Genomic DNA, 20,551 nt, shown 5'->3' on the forward strand with positions numbered 1-20,551 from the left:
ATCTCCAACTGTTTCAAGAATTCAGGTTACAGGTGAAGATTGACCTCATCAGTAAATTGCACAGTAAAGTTTAGGGCATTCCTTCAATTTCAGGAATTTTCTTCCAAAGTTTTGTCTGACATTTAGGTGAATCCAGAAAATATGTTCTTTTTCTCTCCTTTCACGTTTCACTCTATGTTCAAATTGTGAATTTGTCTGAGAGATTGCAGGTATTATTGAGACATTTTAACTGAGGCATTTATGAAATAATATTAAAGGCCTAACATTTATTCTCACAACCTCAAGATATCCCAAAGTGTTTTACAGCCATTGGAGTATGTGAATTGTATTATATAAAATGATGGCAGCCAATTTGCGCACAGCAAGAAGACACAAATAACATGATACTGAACCAAATAATCTGTGTTTAGTGCTATGGAAAGGTTCTGTTGTAGGAAAGGTTTTGGAAAGGATTATAAGAGATAAGATTTATAACCATCTAGCAAGCAACAATTTGATTTCAGATAGTCAACATGGTTTCGTCAAGGGCAGGTCGTGTCTCACAAATCTGAGTTTTTGAGAAGGTGACCAAGCATGTAGGTGAGGGTAGGGCAGTTCACATGGTATACATGGACTTCAGTAAAGCCTTTGATAAGGTTCCACATGGTAGACTGTTGGAGAAAATGCAGAGGCATGGGATTGAGGGTGATTTAGCAGTTTGGATTAGAAACTAGCTTTCTGTGAGAAAGCAGCAAGTGGTGGTTCATGGAAAAAATTCAGCCTGGAGTCCGGTTACTAGTCGTATGCCACAAGGATCTGTGATCCCTGAAAGTTGCCACTTAAAATTTTCATTGATAGCGCTGTTAAGAAGGCATACGGTGTGTTAGGTTTCATTGGTACAGGGATTGAATTCCGGGGCCGCAATATCATGCTGCAACTACCAAAACGCTAGTGCGGCCACACTTGGAATATTGTGTACAGTTCTGGTCGCCATATTTCGGAAACGATGTGGAAGCATTGGAAAAGGTGCAGAGGAGATGTACCAGGATGTTGCCTGGTCTGGAGGGAACATTTTATGAGGAAAGGCTGAGAGATTTAGGTCTGCTACCATTGGAAAGAAGACTAAGAGGGGATTTGATAGAGACAAACAAGATGATCAGAGGATTAGATAGGGTAGACAGTTTCCTAGGATAATGACGTCAGCTTGTACGAGGAGGCATAACTACAAATTGAGGGGTGATAGATTTAAGACAGATGTCAGAGGCAGGTTCTTTACTCAGAGAGTGTAAGGGTGTGGAATGCCCTACCTGCCAATGTAATTAACTCAGCCACATTAGGGAGATTTAAACAATCCTTGGATAAACACATGGATGATGATGGTATAGTGTATGGGGACGAGCTGAGAATAGTTCACAGGTTGACGCAACATCAAGGGCTGAACGTGCCTGTTTTGTGCTGTATTGTTTTATGTTCTATCTATGTTCTATGAGTGATAAACATTGAACAAGACACCCATGTAAGTATGACTCTAACAGGATGCTTTACCTGATACAGTATTATTTATGTTATCAACCATAAGCTAAAATCTGGGGATCGATTTTGTGGTTGTTGAAGAATCCAACAGACATTTATTCCAAATAACTATTATGTACAAACATTACATTTCTCAGGTACATATATGTTATTTATTAGGTTCAACAAAGAAGCATGCTTCCAGTAGAGGGTCATGTCTGAAATTATCCAAGATAAGATTAATAGGAGATCTTTATACCTTCAGATTACATGCTATGATACAATGATGATATCATGAGCACGTCTGTTAAAGGCATACAGACAAACTGACAATGAGATCTAATACAGATGTTGCGAGTCAAATAAAAGCAAAATACTGTAGATGCTGCAAATTTGAAACACACAGTATGAAAAGTCATATCACACTTAAAGTTAACTTTGTTTTTCTCTCTCCATGGCTGCTGCCAGATACTGAAGTCAAACCCCGCTCTTCTTTCAAACAGTGCTATCAAATCTTTTTTTCCACCCAAGAGTGTGGATGGGCTTCCAGTTTAACATTCATAGAAAATATGGCTCTGACAACACCCTTGGTACTGTACTGGGATGTCAGCCCAGATTTTGTTCTTAAACTCTTGAGTAGGAGCTTCAAGATTCTTTATGACAATTTTAAGTTTTAGGACAGATGTTAAGGAAGGGTCTTATTTACTAAGAATGCAAAAGCACATTTCAGCCCTCTAGAGGCAGTCTCAAAGCATTGCCAAACCCATAGCCAAATCCAAATAGCTGGCATTAACATTGAGGATACTCTTAGGCCACAACTAAGAGGCCATAACTACATAGCAGCAGGAACTAGCCCAGTTATATTACAGCACTGCCTCCAGAGTCACCTATGTATCAACCAATGAGTAGGTGGGGTTGGGCTTGAGAATGTTTGAATCTATGACTAAAAATACAGCAGAGTGTCCTGTGTGCTGTAGGATTTTACTTTTGCAAATTGTAGGAGGTGGAGGATAGTCACAGAGCACAAAGTCTGACCAGAAAATAAATCCCAGTTGCTTTACAGCAGTAAAGGTCGCCCATGTAATCATCTCATTCTGGCTGGGATCAGTGCTGTCACTACGTGTGGCTGTTGTGATATAAATGCAGCATGAGGACGGAGGCTGGTGAAGGGGCTTGTCAGAGATTAACATGTAAACAAGACATTCAGGCTGACAGGGTAAAACAGCAGGAAGCATCTGCTGGATGGAAACTTGGGCTCACTGCCACTATTATATACGCATGGCAATGTGCTCGACAATGCTAAGATAAAACACTAATAGACTATTAATAAACTAATCTTTATTTATAAAGTGAATGGTATTAATTTATACCACACGCATTCATTTACTTAGACACCAGTAAACATGTGACACAATTTATTGGACCCTGAGGTCTACAAGTGGCGCCCGTATGCCAGGATCACAGACTCCAAATCTACTGTAGTGTAAACTGTGCCTTAACATTCACAGAGAACAATAGGACTTTATAGGAGTAGGAAGTTCAGAGAGTACTTTACAATTAAATGATATGTCTTTTTTCCATAGCATAGGTCCTGGTTCTGGCTACCTTGGCTTACAGCTCCTCCAAATGTAATTTCTATTGAGGATTGAGATCAGGAGATATATGGAACTGGCTTTTGACTCGTTATCATTTGGCTTAAGCTGTCGTGTGAGATCTACACCAACCCCATCCAAATTATGCTACCAAAATACCTCTGTAGCCATGATCGATTAACCAGCTTCAAAAACTTGCAATTGGCAAAGAGGTGTTTAACTGATTAACCTGCTTTGTGCCAGTGTTATTGAGGAAGATGTAATGGTCCTAACAAGCAAAGAACCAACCCTTTATTCTTCTCAATAATATTGAAAACTCTTAGACCCTCCCCTGACCAACATTCCTCATCCCCTTTCTCTGAGCTTGCTGCACACTTGGGGGTGTGTGAGGCAGAGTGGCCCAGGTTAAGGTTTTCCTTAGAAGGATGCTGAAGGCTGGCGATCAGAGAATGGTACACTGGCATTTGCTGGGATAGTCTGGAGCATAGACATTGTTTTCTGTGCCATACACAAAGTAACTGTTCTCTTGTCCTTTCCACTGGAAGTGCACCTTAGTTACAGGAATCAATTCAATTGTCTGTCGCTGTAATACAAGATTGAAATGATTATTTATGTGTTGAATAAGGAAGTGAACAAAACACATTAAACACAATTTCATATTGAACTGCAATTTTACCCCTTCCACCTACCCAGGATCATGCTCTAAAAGGTCTGTATCTTCTCTTGTTCATCTTGCTATTACTAGCTGAGCAATGGTCTCCTGAATGCATTTTAAGAATTCAGTGCCCTCTGTACCTATTTACATAGGAACACAGAAAATAGGAGTAGGAATAAGCCATTTGGTCCTTTAGGCCTGCTTCACCATTCAATTTGATCATAGCCAATGATCCAACATGTTCAATGTTTTGGCCTGAGCCACTTTATGTGGCATAGAATTCTACAGATTCTCCTCTTTCTGGATAAAGAACTTTCTTCTCACCTCTGTCCTCAATGAACTACTCCACATCCTTTGACTATGATCCCTGGAACTGGACACAGAACAATATTAGGATAGTTGAAATCTTCTACTATTACTTGCCTGTTGTTTCTGACTTTCTTGACAATTTGCCCTTCTAACTCCAACTCACTGCTGGGGATCCAGATTCCCAACAGTGTGACTGACCGTTTTCTGAGGCTGAACTGGTATGGCCTTATTTGATACTCCTTCCAGCACATCAGCCCTCCTTACAGCTGTGATGGCACCTCCATTTTATAAATATTTCTTAAAACCAAACCCTTTGGCCAAGCTACTAGTGATCTGCCCTAACATTCCCTTAATTGGTTCAGTGTCAAATGTGAGTTGACCATCCCTCTTGTGAAGCATCTTTTGATGTTTTTTCAATGCAAGTTGTTATTATGGTGAAGGCAAAACAGCAGCAACTGATTTTTTATTTTGTGATTTTGTTTTGTATTCATTTCCAGAGAATGGGGAACACTTTCACTTCAGATATCCAAGGCAATATTGCACACCGTCCAAGTAGCCACTGACTAAACCTACTGCTGATCTCGACTTCTGAAGAGCACCGCCTCGTATTCTGGTGGGATGTTTTCTACTTCCAATCCCACTTTGTGATTGGCCAGTTCTGTGCTGTTGAAACTGCCCAACTTTTCATAGGGTCCATACAATATGTAGACTTCTATCCCATAAGTCAGTGTGTTTTAAATGGAATCTCTAAAATATTGAAGTTTAATCGTACCTGATCCCGAGGGACCATGCAACACCTTTTAATGTCATCTAGTCATGAGCTAGGGATGGTTTACTAAATTGTCAGGACAACTACTAACGATTCTAAAAATGCCAGCACTTAAGAAGCGATCCAGCATCAATTCCAAAGAAATTTCCCAATTCTCCAACCTGTATCTATGGAAGAGTTTTTTAGTTTCTTTTTTGAGGGTTCAATTTTGAAACTACACCACGAAGTAATAAACTCCCCAGCAATTTAATGTGTCTTTCTTGAGGGCCTCTCGAGATTTCCACAAAGGTTACTTTTGTTTTTTTTGGGCACTATCTTTTGGTTTTTGGGGGCTACCTTTATTTCTCACTAGACCATTTGTTGGATGATGCAATCACAAAGAAACAACGCCTTCTGTACTTGTGTTGTTATTTGGAATGTTTGGATTCAAGAGGAAGCTGGATTGGAAGGTTTAGGGGAGATGTCAGAAGTAGGTTCTTTACACAGAGAGTGGTGGGTGTGATAAATTCACTGCCAGCAGTGGTATTAGAGTCAGATACATTAGAGAATTTAAGTGACTCTTAGATAGGCACATGGATAATAATAAAATTAAGGATATGTAGGTTAGTTTGATCTTAGAGTAGGATAAAAGGTTGGCACAAACATTGAGGGCTGTGCTGTAGAGTGCTATGTTTTATAATATTCCATCAATTTCGTCAACAGTTATCAACTTTCTATTAAACTAAAAGCCACAATAAACAAGTGAAGCATTAATTTCCTGAACACTATCTACTTTCAATTGATACAAGCCTAAGTTAACAAACATTTTATTCAGATTAACTGAAACGCACTTCTATGGACAAAAAGCCACCTATCTAAATATACTTTCCACAGATTGGTAAGGTCAAAGCTAATGAATTTCAATTGCACTTTCACAAAGCCTGAAGATTTTAACCAACCCTATTGACTGCACATCAGATTAAAATTTACCAATTGACAGTGTCCATACTGCCTCCCAGTGCTAGGGACCTGGGTTCAATTCCACCCTTAGGTAACTGTGTGGAGTTTGCCCATTCTGCCCTTGTCTGCATGGGTTTTCTTCGGATGCTCCAGTTTCCTCCCACAGTCCAATGATGTGCAGGTTAACTGGAATGCCATAATGTCCAGGGATGTGCTAGTTAGGTGGATTAGCCATGGGAAGAGAAGGATTACAGGGATAAGGTAGGGAGTTAGGTTTGGATGAGATGCTCTTTGGAGGATCAGTGTGGACTTGATGGGCCAAGTGGTCTGCTTCCACAGTTTGATGATATAGGGTTGTGTTGGTGGGTCTCTGGCCCATTCTTACCTGCTGAAGTATACATGCTGTTCTGCCAAACTTTTCCTGGTGTTCTTGAACACCTTGCTGGGAAATCCGATCAATTAAAGAGTCTGGAAAACCAACTATAGTGTAGACCTCAGGGAAAAAAACAAAACAGGATTGGAGGAGTTATAACATTTGCAGCATCAAGCCCACTGATTTTCTCCAATCTTCTTTTCTTTCACTTGTGACTTTTTTTTTTGTTTGTGTGCGTACTCACCAAGATGAAGCATCTGGCAATCTTGTTACCCAGAATCAGCACCAGAAATCTCTAAGCTGGATACTGTGTTTTACTGAAAAGGGTCATTGTTACAGTGTGAGGAATGAAAAGAATTAGATGGGAGTTTAGATCAAGCTGGAATTAATGGTTAGGGAACATAGATGGCAACTATCAATATTTTACATTGTTAATTGTTTCAACTTATGGAGACTGAAGGGCCTCAGTATCAACCGATCACACCAAGTTGTTTCGGAGCCTGTCAGAACTAATCAGATTAGTTAGAATGTTGACAAGAAGAAAAGAAATACATATATTTACATATGCCTTACACAACCATGTGGTGTCCTGAAGCATTTCTGAGCCAGTTATGTGCCTTTGACACATACTCATTTTTGTAACCTGGGAAATGCAGCAGTCAATTTGTACACAGGGAGATTCCACAAACTATAATTAGACGACTTACTTAGGATGTTATTTGAGGGCTAAGTATTGACCAAGGCGCCAAGGAGAACTCACTCTTTGAAAAAAATGACTTGGCAATTTTTACATCCACCCAGCGAATGAAGGTGGGAATATGATACGACATTTTTTTGACACAAAGATTACCCAAGCACATTAAAAAACATTTGGAATAATCTCTCTGCAAGGATTTCAGTGAAATCTTGCAATTGTTGCCATGCATATACTGGGATAAGAGGACTGCTTGCATTTTATTACATAATAAAGATTGTACCTCACTACCACGTGGATGCACATTCAGAACCCATTAAGAGCTGGTTTCTCTGATCATTTATTACATTGCAGCTCAACAACACAACAACAGGGAAGACACCTGTCCAACAGGTAGAAATATGACAATAAGCAGCATGTTCAGAAATGTTCCCCTCTTACTCGATAGCTTTCATCAGCAAACACATTCTGTCCAGTCACTTCATTGAAGAGTGCCACAGGAAGTCCAATTTGTTGGTCAGCCACTTGTTCAAAGACATTATTGGTCCTGGATCAAACACAACAACAGATTCATTGATGGCACACAAGTCAGGAGAGTACACCATTGTGCTCTGATCAGTATTTAACCATTAATTAATGTAAGAACTAAGTCATTTACGAATTTTGCTTGTGGGATCTTGCTGTGTTTAAATTGGAGGCTGCATTTCTTGGACCACGAGGTGTATATGGTGTAGGGGTGGGAGAGGTTGGAATGTATGGGTGGGATTTGGTGTGGGGTGTAGGGGTGGAAGTGATGTGGAGTGGGAATGGGTAGGGGTGTAGGGGTGGGAGTGGGCGTCAGTTGTAGGTGTGAGAATGGGTGTAGGGTATAGGATGGGAGTGGGTTCAAGGTCTATGGGTGGGAATGGCTGTGGAGTGGAAGTGGATGTGGCATGGGAATGGGTAGGGATAGGAATGGGTGCTAGATGGAGGGGAGGGAGTGGTGTGTTGGATGGGAGTGAATGTGGGATATAGAGGTGTGAGTGGGTGTAATGATGGGAATGGGATGCGGGAATGGGAATGACTTTGTGGGCTGTGGGGGTGGGAATGAGTGGAGTTGTCAGGTGGGAGTGTGTATAGTGTGTAGGGATGGAACAAGTGCAGTGTTTAGGGGTTGGAGTGAGGCCCCAAGATATGTATTTTGCAGCCTGATCCATATGGGGTAATCATTGAAACAACAACCATCATGGTTTGTCAACCTGGAGATGCTGAGGCCAATTGTGACCTCTCTCCAGCCCCAATATTTAGATTCAATTAGCCAACTCGAACATTAAAAACATTACCCTCACTGTTGATCTGGGTGTAGAATGTCCCGTGTGAATGCAATATCTACAATTCTGCTCAACTTTAGCAGTGTTGCTAAGACAAGTTCACCAACACTAATTGAAGGAATGTGAGAGAAACTGGAGATTGGGAAGGGCGAATTCAGCTGGGTGGTGGTGTGTGTGGAGCTCCAGTATGGAGCTGTTGGGTCAAATGGCCTTTGTCTGTGCTGCAAATTGTAAAACAACAAAGACATGAATAGTACAGGTGAAATAAGCACCAAAATGAGACAGTAACAGACCCACACTGTCTCATGCAAGCAAACCCGGAAGAATTGGAACGCACTAGCAAGTTACCAGTGATGCACTCCCAGCTATTTCCTCCCACAGTCCAAAAATGTGCAGGTTAGGTGAATTGGCCATGCTAAATTGCCCGTAGTGTTGGATGAAGGGGTAAACGCAGGGGAATGGGTCTGGAGGGTGCGGTTCGGCTGGTTGGTGTGGATTTGTTAGGCCGTAGGGTCTGTTTCCACACTGTAAGTAATCTAATCTATCTGAATCAGTCCATTATGATCTTTGATGACCAGATCTCAATAGCACCACATGCGACAGGCTGCCTTTTATTAGTGGTTATATGAACTGGCTATTTGGACATAGGTTGAGGGGTGAGAGGGAAAGATAATCATTACACAGGGATTAAAGTGGGTGACAACAAAAAAGATCTTAAAGTCTCTTGTGTCAGGGATCAAGTCATATTATAGTATGAGGAAGTGGAATATTAAAGTACTCCTTACAATCTGTAGTGAAAATGAATGTTTCTCAGCAATTTCAAGAGGGTAGAAACAGGAGAATGTCCTTTTGTTTCTTGTCTATTACTGTTATATCAAACTATCAAAAAGGCCTCAGCACTTCAGCATTCAATGTAATTAGTGCACGTACAACAGGGTGAAGTCCTCGTAACAACACAACATGGCAATGCTGAATTACATCCACATGAAATGAAGCAAAGTGGAAGAGTACGGAGAGATTGGAAAAGCATCAGAAAGAGCAGGATTTCACACTCGAAAACTTGGAATTCCACCAAGAGGTGAATATTCGTCATCCCAGGAATAATATGGAATTAAAAGTTGCCTTAATAGCGACCTTGTAACCACTGTCAATTGCTGTTAAAAGCCACCTGGGTCACTAATATCCATTAGGGAAGGGAATTAACTGTCCTTACCCAGTTAAGTTTGACTTCAGAACCACAAAAATGTGGTTGATCCTTGGGCAATAAATAATGGCCTAGCCAGTGACACTGATATCCCATGATCCCTGGGAAAGACAGAGAGGATATTTACTGCAGAGATCAGCGCCAGCAACATCTTCCCTACTGTAAATAACGGATTGATTTTGCTCACACTGCTTGTGTTGGCTCTGGATTTTCCACTGGTCAGTCCGTTGTTACACCAGTGTTGATGGGATTACACATGGGAACCTCATCATAGCAGATTTTAAAAGAATTGCCCTGAAAATTGAATTTTCTGTTGGGCAATTCCCCAACACCTGGAACCCTCTGAAAGTCTGCATAAAAAATTGAAGATTTCAGACGGTTCTGATGAAGTTATGTAAAATAGTCAGTCAGCATGGAAACAGACCCTTCAGTCCAACCTGTCCATGCTGGCCAGATATCCCAACCTAATCTAGTCCCGCTTGCCAGCACCCGGCCCATATCCCGCCAAAACCTTCCTATTTATATACCCATCCAAATGACTCTTAAATGTTGCAATTGTACTAGCCTCCACCACACCCTCTGGCAGCTCATTCCATACACGTACCATTCTCTGCATGAAAAAGTTGCCCCTTAGGTCTCTTTTATATCTTTCCCCTCTCACCCTAAACCTATGCCCTCTAGTTCTGAACTCCCTGACCCCAGGGAAAAGACTTTTGTTTATTTATCCTATCCATGCCCTCATAATTTTGTAAACCTCTATAAGGTCTCCCCTCAGCCTCCGACGCTCCAGGGAAAACAGCCCCAGCCTGTTCAGCATCTCCCTGTAGCTCAGATCCTCCAATTCTGGCAACATTCTTGTAAATCATTTCTGAACCCTTTCAAGTTTCACAACATCTTTCCGATAGGAAGGAGACCAGAATTGCACACAATATTCCAACAGTGGCCTATTCAACAGCCGCAACATAACCTCCCAATTCCTGTACTCAATACTCTGACCAATAAAGGAAAACACACCAAACGCCTTCTTCACTATCCTATCTACCTGCGACTTCACTTTCGAGGAGCTATGAACCTGCACTCCAAAGTCTCTTTGTTCAGCAACACTCCCTAGGACCTTGCCATTAAGTGTATAAGTCCTGCTAAGATTTGCTTTCCTAAAATGCAGCACCTCGCATTTATCTGAATTAAACTCCATCTGCCACTTCTCAGCCCATTGGCACATCTGGTCCAGATCCTGTTGTAATCTGAGGTAACTCTCTTCGCTGTCCACTACACCTCCAATTTTGGTGTCACCTGCAAACTTACTAACTATACCTCTTATGCTCGCACCCAAATCATTTATGTAAATGACAAAATGTAGGGGGCCCAGCACGGATCCTTGTGGCACTCCATTGGTCATGGGCCTCCAGTCTGAAAAACAACCCTCCACCACCACCCTCGGTCTTCTACCTTTGAGCCAGTTCTATATCTAAATGGCTAGTTCTCCCTGTATTCCATGAGATCTAACCTTCCTAATCAGTCTCCCATGGGGCACCTTGTCGAAAGCCTTACTGAAGTTCATATAAATCACATCTACTGACCTGCCCTCTTCAATCTTCTTTGTTACGTCTTCAAAAAACTCAATCAAATTTGTGAGACATGATTTCCCACACACAAAGCCATGTTGACTATCCCGAATCCGTCTTGCCTTTCCAAATACATCTACATCCTGTCCCTCAGGAATCCCTCCAACAACTTGCCCACCACCGAGTCAGGCTCACCGGTCTATAGTTCCCTGGCTTATCTTTACCGCCCTTCTTAAAACAGTGGCACCACGTTTGTCAACCTCCAGTCTTCTAGCACCTCACCTGTGACTATCGATGATACAAATATCTCAGCAAGAGGCCCAACAATCGCTTCTCTAGCTTCCCACAAAGTTCTCGGCTACACCTGATCAGGTCCTGGAGATTTATCGACTTTTAACCGTTTCAAGACATCCAGCACTTCCTCCTCTGTAATCTGGACAGTTTGCAAGATGTCACCATTAATTTCCCTACAGTCTACATCTTCCATATCCTTTTCCATGGTAAATACTGATGCAAAATATTAATTTAGTATCTCCCCTATTTTCTGTGGCTTCACACAAAGGCCGCCTTGCTGATCTTTGAGGGGCCCTATTCTCTCCCTAGTTCCCCTTATATCCTTAATATATTTGGGAAAACCCTTTGGATTCTTCTTAATTATATTTGCCAAAGCTATCTCATGTCCCCATTTTGCCCTCCTGATTTCCCTCTTAAGTATACTCCTACTTACTTTATACTCTTCTGAGGATTCACTCGATCTATCCTGTCTATACCTGACATATGCTTCCTTCTTTTTCTTAACCAAACCCTCAATTTCTTTAGTCATCCAACATTCCCTATATCTACCAGCCTTCCCTTTCACCCTGACAGGAATATACTTTCTCTGGATTCTCATTACCTAATTTCTGAAGGCTTCCCACTTTCCAGCCGTCCCTTTACCTACGAACATCTGCCTCCAATCAGCTTTTGAAAGTTCTTGCCTAATACTGTCAAAATTGGCCTTTCTCCAATTTAGAACTTCAACTTTTAGATCTGGTCTATCCTTTTCCATCATTATTTTAAAACTAATACAATTATGGTCGCTGGCCCAAAACTGCTCCCCCATTGACACCTCAGTCACCTGCCCTGCCTTGTTTCCCAAGAGTAGGTCAAAGTTTGCACCTTCTCTAGCAGGTACATCCACGTACTGAATCAGAAAATTGTCTCGTACACACTTAAGAAATTCCTCGCCATCTAAACCTTTAATGCTATGACAGTCCCAGTTGATGTTTGGAAAGTTAAAATCCCCTACTATAACTACCCTATTATTCTTACAGATAGCTGAGATCTCCTTACAAGTTTGTTTCTCAATTTTAGTCAGCATAGGTTAGATTATTAAATATGGGCTGAAAATGTGTTGCTGGAAAAGCGCAGCAGGTCAGGCAGCATAATCAATGTTTCGAGCATGAGCCCTTCTTCAGGAAATACCCCATATAAATCCTGAGTAACTACCCACTCACCACATATCTAACTCAGATATCCGCAGCTACACTACCCTCAGACTCTAATCTGCCATTGCCCTCTCTCCTTCAGGTAATGATACCTTTGCCCTGCCCCACTCTGGGCCCAATACCCCCTTACCCTGACTCCCCACATCCTGCTTCCCCCTCACCACCACCAGGTCTTTTCTCTTCCCTCCAGTCCAGACCCACTGCCTCCCTTCTCCCACTCTGGGCTAGATCTGCTTCTTCCCTCGGGGACCCATCCCCCTCTTTCCCATGGTCTGGGCTTTATCTGCCCCTCTACCCCATTTGTCCATAATCCCTCCCTAGGCCTAGGCTCCTACCCTCCATCTTAACCCAATGCTGGACTCAACCTTCCCTCATGGGAAATGACCTTACCCCCTACCCACTTGGCACCCTACCCTCCTGGCACTTAACCTCACAATTACATAAAATGTAGCTGGCAGTGCACTTAGATTTGGTGATCTGGTGCTCCCGTGTCTGGGCAGCATGGTGCAAAAATAGTAGTACTCCTTGAAAAACGCATGAAAATAGCAAATTACTTTCATGAATCAGGAAGTGAGAAGTCGTTCCAATCCTGACATTTGCTGTTGTTTCTCACTCTCTCACCTAGCGGTTGTTTTTCATTCTGGACCTTTGTGTTTCAGAAGATAGCAGCTGATTCTGTGGAAAACGGATGTTGCAAAGTTGGGTAGAATAATTGTAGATGGGGAGGCAGGAAGTTTTAACTTGTGTTTGTAAAATTGTAAGATGCAAAGAAGGGGATGCATTGCATGGTCCCCTGAAACGATGGTGTTTTTTCTGTGCTTACAGATTTAAAATGGGTGCCTGTGAGCAGCAGCTTGAGTTTGCCGGTACACAGAGCCCAAACTGAAACATTTGTATTGAAAGGCTGTACAGTTAGCAGGCCAAGCAGCAGTTTTTACCAAGACCTTTGAATTTAGCCAATCGATTTGAAGCAGGCACTTGGATACCAAAAACGTATTAAATTTAAATCTGACGGTTTTGACAACATAGGACCAATCCTATTATGTGAAATACTGATATGTCATTAAGGGTATAAAAGAAGGGGAACAGTTAGACCAAGAGCCCAGAGCAAGTTGCCATTCTCCAGAGGTAATGACTCTCAGCTCTCGAGAGAATCGCTGGCTCTCTCAGCCTCATCATTGTCTTAAAAAAAGCACAATCTGCGTAATAATGGTACCAACGATGGAGAAGGAATTCTTGTCAGAAGGATCAACGGAGAAAGCACAGAACATTCTGATGGACATGTAACCTGGCTGTAATTCCGAGATACTAAATTCTATATATGTGAGTGTTATTTCTATTTATTGGAACAGTATACCATTAGAATCTTGCTTCATTCAGGAATAGTTAGTAGTTAGAAGGGTTTTTATTTGGGTTTGTTAATAGTTTAGTTAGTTCATTCGCTGTTAGAATTAATAAATAGTTATTTGTTGATCTTAAAGTGAGTATCAGGAATTTATTTCATATAACGACTAGAAGTTGATAAAAACCAGCTTACACCACTTTTCAGACTTTTCTTTACAGGTTATAGGGTGAGACACTCCTCTTTGGGTGTTTTGGTTTTAGTTCGCAGAAGTGGCAGGGGAGGCCAACATCCACTTTATAACATCCACTGTCTGAGCTGCTTTCCTCTGACAGTTCTATTTATATGACAGCTGTCAGATCGGAATTACATCATCACTTTTCTGAAGGAGGTCTGGTTGGAATCTCTTGCCAGAAATGCAAAGCTCTCTCCTTTTGTTAAAAAAAAGGAAGGAATTCTGAGTATGATTGCCCCTGCTTGGAAAATTCAGCCCTGTAGGTATTCACTCAATGAGATGTAGGAGAAATAATCTTACAAGACTCTGAGGCACCACACAATTCCCACCTCAATTTGAATAAAGGACGTACACCCTATGTCTAACTGAATGGCTATAGGAATACAGTGCTTTTTCTAAACCTGACACTTACCATTTTACTGTTAGCTGTATGTAGAAGAGCAAATGGCCACTGGTCTTGCAGACATGGCAGGTCCGGGTGCCTCGGCCTAGACAAGGGCCACACCTGAACGTAAGGACACTGATGTTATCTGGAGCAAACCAATTCATTCCACAGACACTTTAATAAGTCAAACATTCTCTATTGAGTCATTTAGAGTTGCATCCAGACAGCGGGCATTTGATGGGTTTGGGTCTGAGGACTTGATTTTGGAAGAGCCAGCAGAAAATGGCCAACAGCAATTTATAAACTTTAACTGTCAACTTTAAAGAGTAAAATTTAACTGAGAGCCTGAGCCACTAGTGAGAGTCTGTACCAGTGCTGAGAACCTGCACAAATGCATACAGCAGGCAGATTCATGGAGTGATGCACAGAAAGAGACTGTTGAGCCTAAAGCACCCGTGCCGGCCCATCCAGAGAGCCGTCGGCCAACCCCACTCACCTGCTCCATCCCCACAGGCCTTCATTACGTTCTGATAGGAACAGCAGGTTTGGTTCAATCAGATTATGGTTAATCTGTATTTTAATTCCCATTTTAGTTCCAAAATCCCTCAGACATGTGCTTAGTTTTGAAATCTGCAATTTTCTGTCCTGTTTTTGGGGTGGGGCAGAGTTCCAAATTTTGACTGCCATTTGTGTATGCATAGGTTTTCTGATCTTACTTCTGAACAGTTCAATTGATATATATTTAGTTTTATAACTTGGCCCGACTGACTGGTAAAGGTTACTTCAGCTCTCAGCCTCTGCTTGATTGTGAACCCATGGCAGTATGATTGGATGGGCTGCTGAACTGTGAGTACCATCACGCATGCATATGATTCCATCCCTGGTTCACAGAGTAATATTTTCCACAGGTGTTGCTGAATTATGATGGTATGCAATATAATTCCATAGGTCAGGTAGGAATGTCTGAGACCAAATGGAATTAGGGAACTAGGATGGTTATTTGTTAATCAATGGGTAAGAAATGGCTGATGGAGAAAGTGAAGTCGCATGGGGTCCATGATATACTAGCTAGATGATTAGAGAACTGGCTGGGCAACAGGAATCAGAGAGTAGTAGCAGAAGGGAGTTTCTCAAAATGGAATGCCGTGACCAGTAGTGTTCCACAGGTATCGGTGCTGGGACCTCTGTTGTTTGTGATATACATAAATGATCTGGAGCTGCGCAGCAGGTCAGGCAGCATCCAAAGGCTCATGCCCGAAACGTCAATTCTCCTGCTCCTTGGATGCTGCCTGACCTGTTGCGCTTTTCCAGCAACACATTTTTAGCTCTGATCTCCAGCATCTGCAGTCCTCACTTTCTCCTCATAAATGATCTGGAGGAAGGTATAGGTGGTCTGATTAGCAAGTTTGCAGATAATATTAAGATTGGTGGAGTAGCAGAGAGTGGAGGGGACTGTTAGAGAATGCAGCAGTCTGTAGATAGATTGGAGAGTTGGGCGGAGAAATGGCAGATGGACTTCAGTCTGGGCAAATGCGAGGTGATGCATTTTGGAAGATCCAATTCTAGAGCGAACTACATGGTAAATGGAAACCCTGGGAGAATTGATGTACGGAGGGATCTGAGTGTTCAGGTCCATTTTACCCTGAAGGTGGCAACGCAGGTTGATACAGTGGTCAAGAAAGCATATGGCATGCTTTCCTTCACTGGACGGGGTATTGAGTAAAAGAGTTGACAGGTCATGTTACAGTTGTATAGGACTTTGATTCACCCACATTTGGAATACTGCGTACAGTCCTGGTCGCCACATTACCAGAAGAATATGAATGCTTTGGAGAGGGTGCAGGGGAGGTTCACCAGAATGTTACCTGGTATGGAGGGTGCTAGCTGGAAGAGAGGTTGAGTAGGTTAGGATTACTTTCATTAGAAAGACGGAGGTTGACGGGGGACCTGATTGAGTTCTACAAAATCATGAGAGGTATAGACAGGGTGGATAGCAAGAAGCTTTTTCCCCCAGAGTGGGGTCTCAATTAATAGGAATCACGAGTTCAAGGTGAGAGGGGAAAAGTTTAAGGGAGATATGCGTGGAAAGTTCTTTACGCAGAGGGTGATGGATACCTGGAACATGTTGCCAGCAGCGGTGGTAGAGGCGGGAACGTCATTTAACATGTACCCAGACAGGTACATGAATGGGCAGGGAGCAGAGGGATACAGATCCTTGGAAAATAGGTGGCAGGTTTGGGTAGAGAATCTGGATCGGCACAGGCTTGTGTTGTAATTTTCTTTGTTCTTAGAACTGGGTGTGTACAGGAAACAAGTAGTCAGGGTGGTTGGATTTTTTGTGATATCTAAGTTGAAATAAAACTGACTAGAAAACTATAAGCCCTATGTGTCTAACCAACCTTTAAATTCTAATATTTTAATAGTGGTATCTGAGGTTTGGTAGCTGTTTAAACTAAGCATTATTCTAACCAAAGAGTAATTTGGAGTAAACTTTATAGTGATGGCTCAGTCACAATTTCAAGTATTGGAGTATGTTTACCAGCTCCTGTTTTTTGAATGTGAACCTTATGAACAGTAAAATAATTAAATAACCTGTGGACCTGTGTTACTGAAGAGGAAACAGGTTATGGCCGTGGCTCTTTCATTAGAAAGTAGGATAAGAAGCAAAAACTTTTCACAATAGGAGATTGACGATACAGACAGGGATGAAGGTGTTGAGAAAGTGTTAACATTCGCGATAACATTTATCAAAAAGATAATTTATCCATGCCTATGAGACAAGTTAGATTTGTGTAAATTTAGAAGAAGTGAAGATGGTTCCATAGAAGAATGCACAACGGAATTCAATAGATTCTATGTTAGACAGTGGAAATCCTATCTGGAAGTTCTCTAACCTGTGCTGCCATTTAAATTCTTAGACAATGCCAAAGTATGAATTCAGATGAATTTCTAATTTTGAGGGTGGTCAAAATTTGCAGTTAAAAACACACTGCTAGAAAAAATATTCAGAAGTATAAAAAATTCCTTGGAAAGCATTCCTTTCAGCAGGTACAAATGGAGCAGAAAGTGGAAGGCACAATGTTGACAGGATGGTGAAGCTGTCTAGAAACAAGTTGCAAGTGACATGGACAAAAGGAAAACTTTCACAAAGAGAAATAAGAAGAGCAATGCTTTTGACAATGTTGAGAAGCAAACAGAATTTGGGATTTACAATAAAAGAATGAACTCCAGGAATGTCCAGGGTATGGCCAATGTTGCAAGTTAAAGTACTATTATGCCATGAACTGTCCCATATATATTAGAATATTTGAAACTAACCATGAAATGAAAGATTCAAAATATAGGGACTATTATTCATAAGTAGTTTCATCCAATGATGAATGGTAGAAATGTTAGTGTGACAGAATATCTTAACTGTGCAGTATTGGACAGTGGATGCATTTCTACAATGCATGGAATAAAGTGACCAATAAATAAGAATTAGGACTAATCTGAAGAATTTAAGAGTTCTATTGGTTTCAGGTTTGGGGATGATAAAACAAAATATTTCAAAAATGTCATTCCTTGCAAAATAACTAAAACCAATCAGCTTATTAGCACAGGCTTTATATCCAGTGAAATATCATTATTACCAAATAAGAAATTGATGAAAACAATGCTGACTAAACCAGATATGGAAAATTATAAATTGTTGTATTTGGGTAATCAATGAACTTGCAATTTACAAAATCAGGATATTTTTCTATTCCTTTAAATGGATATAAATTCTTCACCAAAGAATTTTTTTAACATGTTACTAACAACAGAGGACAGAAATAGGACAGACAACATCAGGTGTGTTCAAATTACGAGGCAATGTGACATCCCTCCAAGGTTAAACATTTTATTAAGGGGTGCAGAAATAAGGGATGAGGAGTATAATAAGCTTATAGAAGAGAGAAATGATAAAAGTGAGATTTGTAAGAAAGGTCAAAGGATATCATCATGACTTACAATACATTTATCCTTAGCAAAGGATTAACAAAATAGTAACAATGAATTTAAAGATGTGTGATAATTTTTACATTTTGTCGATTCGGTAAATACATTGAGTCAGTTGACAATAATATATAGTGAATAAAGTAAAGTAAAATAAAATAAAGTAAAAATTGCCCTTTGGTCAAATGAAAAAGGGACTGGACTTGAACCGCTGACAAAATGTTTCATGATTGAATAATTAATTTAGGATATCCGTGCAAATATGAGCATAATAGTAATGAATATTGCAGCAAAAAGCCCTGTTCATAATGGAAAAAGGAACCATGTGATTAATAAGTAAAACGGTCAAAGTTTGACAGACCAGCTAAATTATCATTCATGGAAATATGGGCTGTACATTTTTGCTTTTATTCATTCACAAAATGCAGGCATCACTGGTCAAGCCAGCATTTATTACCCATCCCTGATTGCCTAGAGGGCAGTTAAGTGTCAACCACATTGTTGTGGGTCTGAAGTCACATGTAGGCCAGACCAATATGGATGGCAATTTCCTTCCCTAAATGGAATTAGAGAACCAGATAGGTTTTTCCTGACAATTGACAATAGTTTCATGGTCATCAGTAAACTCTTAATTCCAAATATTTAGTGAATTCAAATTCCACCATCTGTCATGTTCTGGATCCCTAGAACATTCTCAGGGTCTCTGGATTAGTAGTCTAGCTTTAATACCACTAGGCCATCACCTCCCCAAGCTAAGAATTTATAGCAGATGGTCAGAGGATAAAATTCATATCAGTTAGTTTTTGGGAATTTTAAAGTTCCATCAGTAATACAGTTGGTTCTGATTAGTTCTATTCTCATATGACCCTGCATGATAAGAAAATCGCGTAATGGTAGCACCATTTAAACTGATGGAATTGCGTTATAGCCAATACAGTTAAGTTCATGTTATAGCCAATTTGCATTGAAGAAACACACGTCAGAGCAGAACAGACATAAGTGATCAACCCCAGCTTGTGAAGAGGCTACATATTTGTTATTTCAACATATTTGGAATATTTGAATGTACTGCATGGAAACAGAAAGGTTATCGTTAGAGCAGAAGACTCAGAAAGAATTCAGTGAGTCTTAAGGCCATTAGAAACCAGTTTCGATTGGGAGAGAAATAATTTATTGTAACAGACAGGTACTTAAAGAATGGAGAGATCCGGGGAGGTTACTGGTAAAAATAATAACTCTACAGAACCAGACTGCTCGAGTACAGTTTTCAAGTCTGGACTACAAATTTGCAGATTCTAGTAGAATTATGGAAAGTAACAAGAGACCAAGTACTTCTCGTATCTATATGGTACACAGCTCTGTGTATCAGACTGTCACAATTGACGTTTGTCTGATGAAGGACAGATACATTCTGATGATCAATATGAGGCTATTAGTCCCCAAAGACAAGTACTAAAACTGGAAAATAAAGTCACAAATTTACCAGAAGCAACCAATCAGTGGAGAAATGTGACTTTTATAAATGTTGCAGGCCACTGGAAAATATAATAACTCGTTGAATGAACAGGATGAAGGGCATAAATAGATTGCAAACTTGAAGTACAAAATGGAAGGCAAAAAAATGCAGTGTAAGCTCAGATAGCGGCTCTGTGAGTCACTAGAAAAAGATCATGAATCTTTAAAAGGAATTCTATTAATAGGAGGCAGGAGATCCAATAGTAACAGTCCAGAAAGAGATAGATTGCAAGGTAGTGGATATAGCTTATCAAGGTCAGAAAATATAATACACACCAGACATACTACCAGTATCAGAGGCTCAATGTGATCGGGACATCTTAGAAGCTACAAATGAATTTGAAGACAAGATTATCAAAGATGTCAGGCACAAGAGTTTCTAGGTTGTCAACCCTGTCCCATAGGTAGACTAGGTGTCTTGTAATGGAATGTCGAAGGCTAAAACAAGGCTAGTGACATGAGCTTTTCAAGAAAAATTGGGGGATCAAGATTTGGAGATTCACTGATGAAAGGAAAAGCAATTTTGAAGATTATCTTGACTCTATTTGAAACAAATACTTAGGAATATAGATCAATTGACATTAAAGCTACATTTTGCAGGGGAATCGGCTCAAAAGGGAAGTGTTTCTTCACCCTCCAAATTAGGCACTAAATGCAGTTGGGACACTCTGGAAGATAAATAAATATGTACATGGTCTAAATGATACG

The 20,551-nt window shown here is 40.7% G+C and overlaps 1 protein-coding gene across 2 annotated transcripts in view; it reads right to left on the reverse strand.

Annotated features, from left to right (window-relative positions):
- Positions 1-1,654: 1,654 nt before the first annotated feature.
- Positions 1,655-20,551, reverse strand: part of LOC132822173 (protein SSUH2 homolog) — a 41,702-nt gene continuing 22,805 nt past the window's right edge. For both annotated transcript variants that reach the window (XM_060835248.1, XM_060835246.1), the window contains exons 9-12: positions 14,378-14,470; positions 7,264-7,369; positions 6,141-6,248; positions 1,655-3,666 (exon numbers count right to left, since the gene is read on the reverse strand). In XM_060835248.1, coding sequence (XP_060691231.1) covers positions 3,526-3,666; positions 6,141-6,248; positions 7,264-7,369; positions 14,378-14,470 — 448 coding nt within the window. In that variant the 3' untranslated portion in view covers positions 1,655-3,525. The remainder of the gene's footprint in view (positions 3,667-6,140; positions 6,249-7,263; positions 7,370-14,377; positions 14,471-20,551) is intronic.

The sequence above is a fragment of the Hemiscyllium ocellatum genome, chromosome 14 (assembly GCF_020745735.1).
Source record: "Hemiscyllium ocellatum isolate sHemOce1 chromosome 14, sHemOce1.pat.X.cur, whole genome shotgun sequence".
Classification (NCBI taxonomy): Eukaryota; Metazoa; Chordata; class Chondrichthyes; order Orectolobiformes; family Hemiscylliidae; genus Hemiscyllium; species Hemiscyllium ocellatum.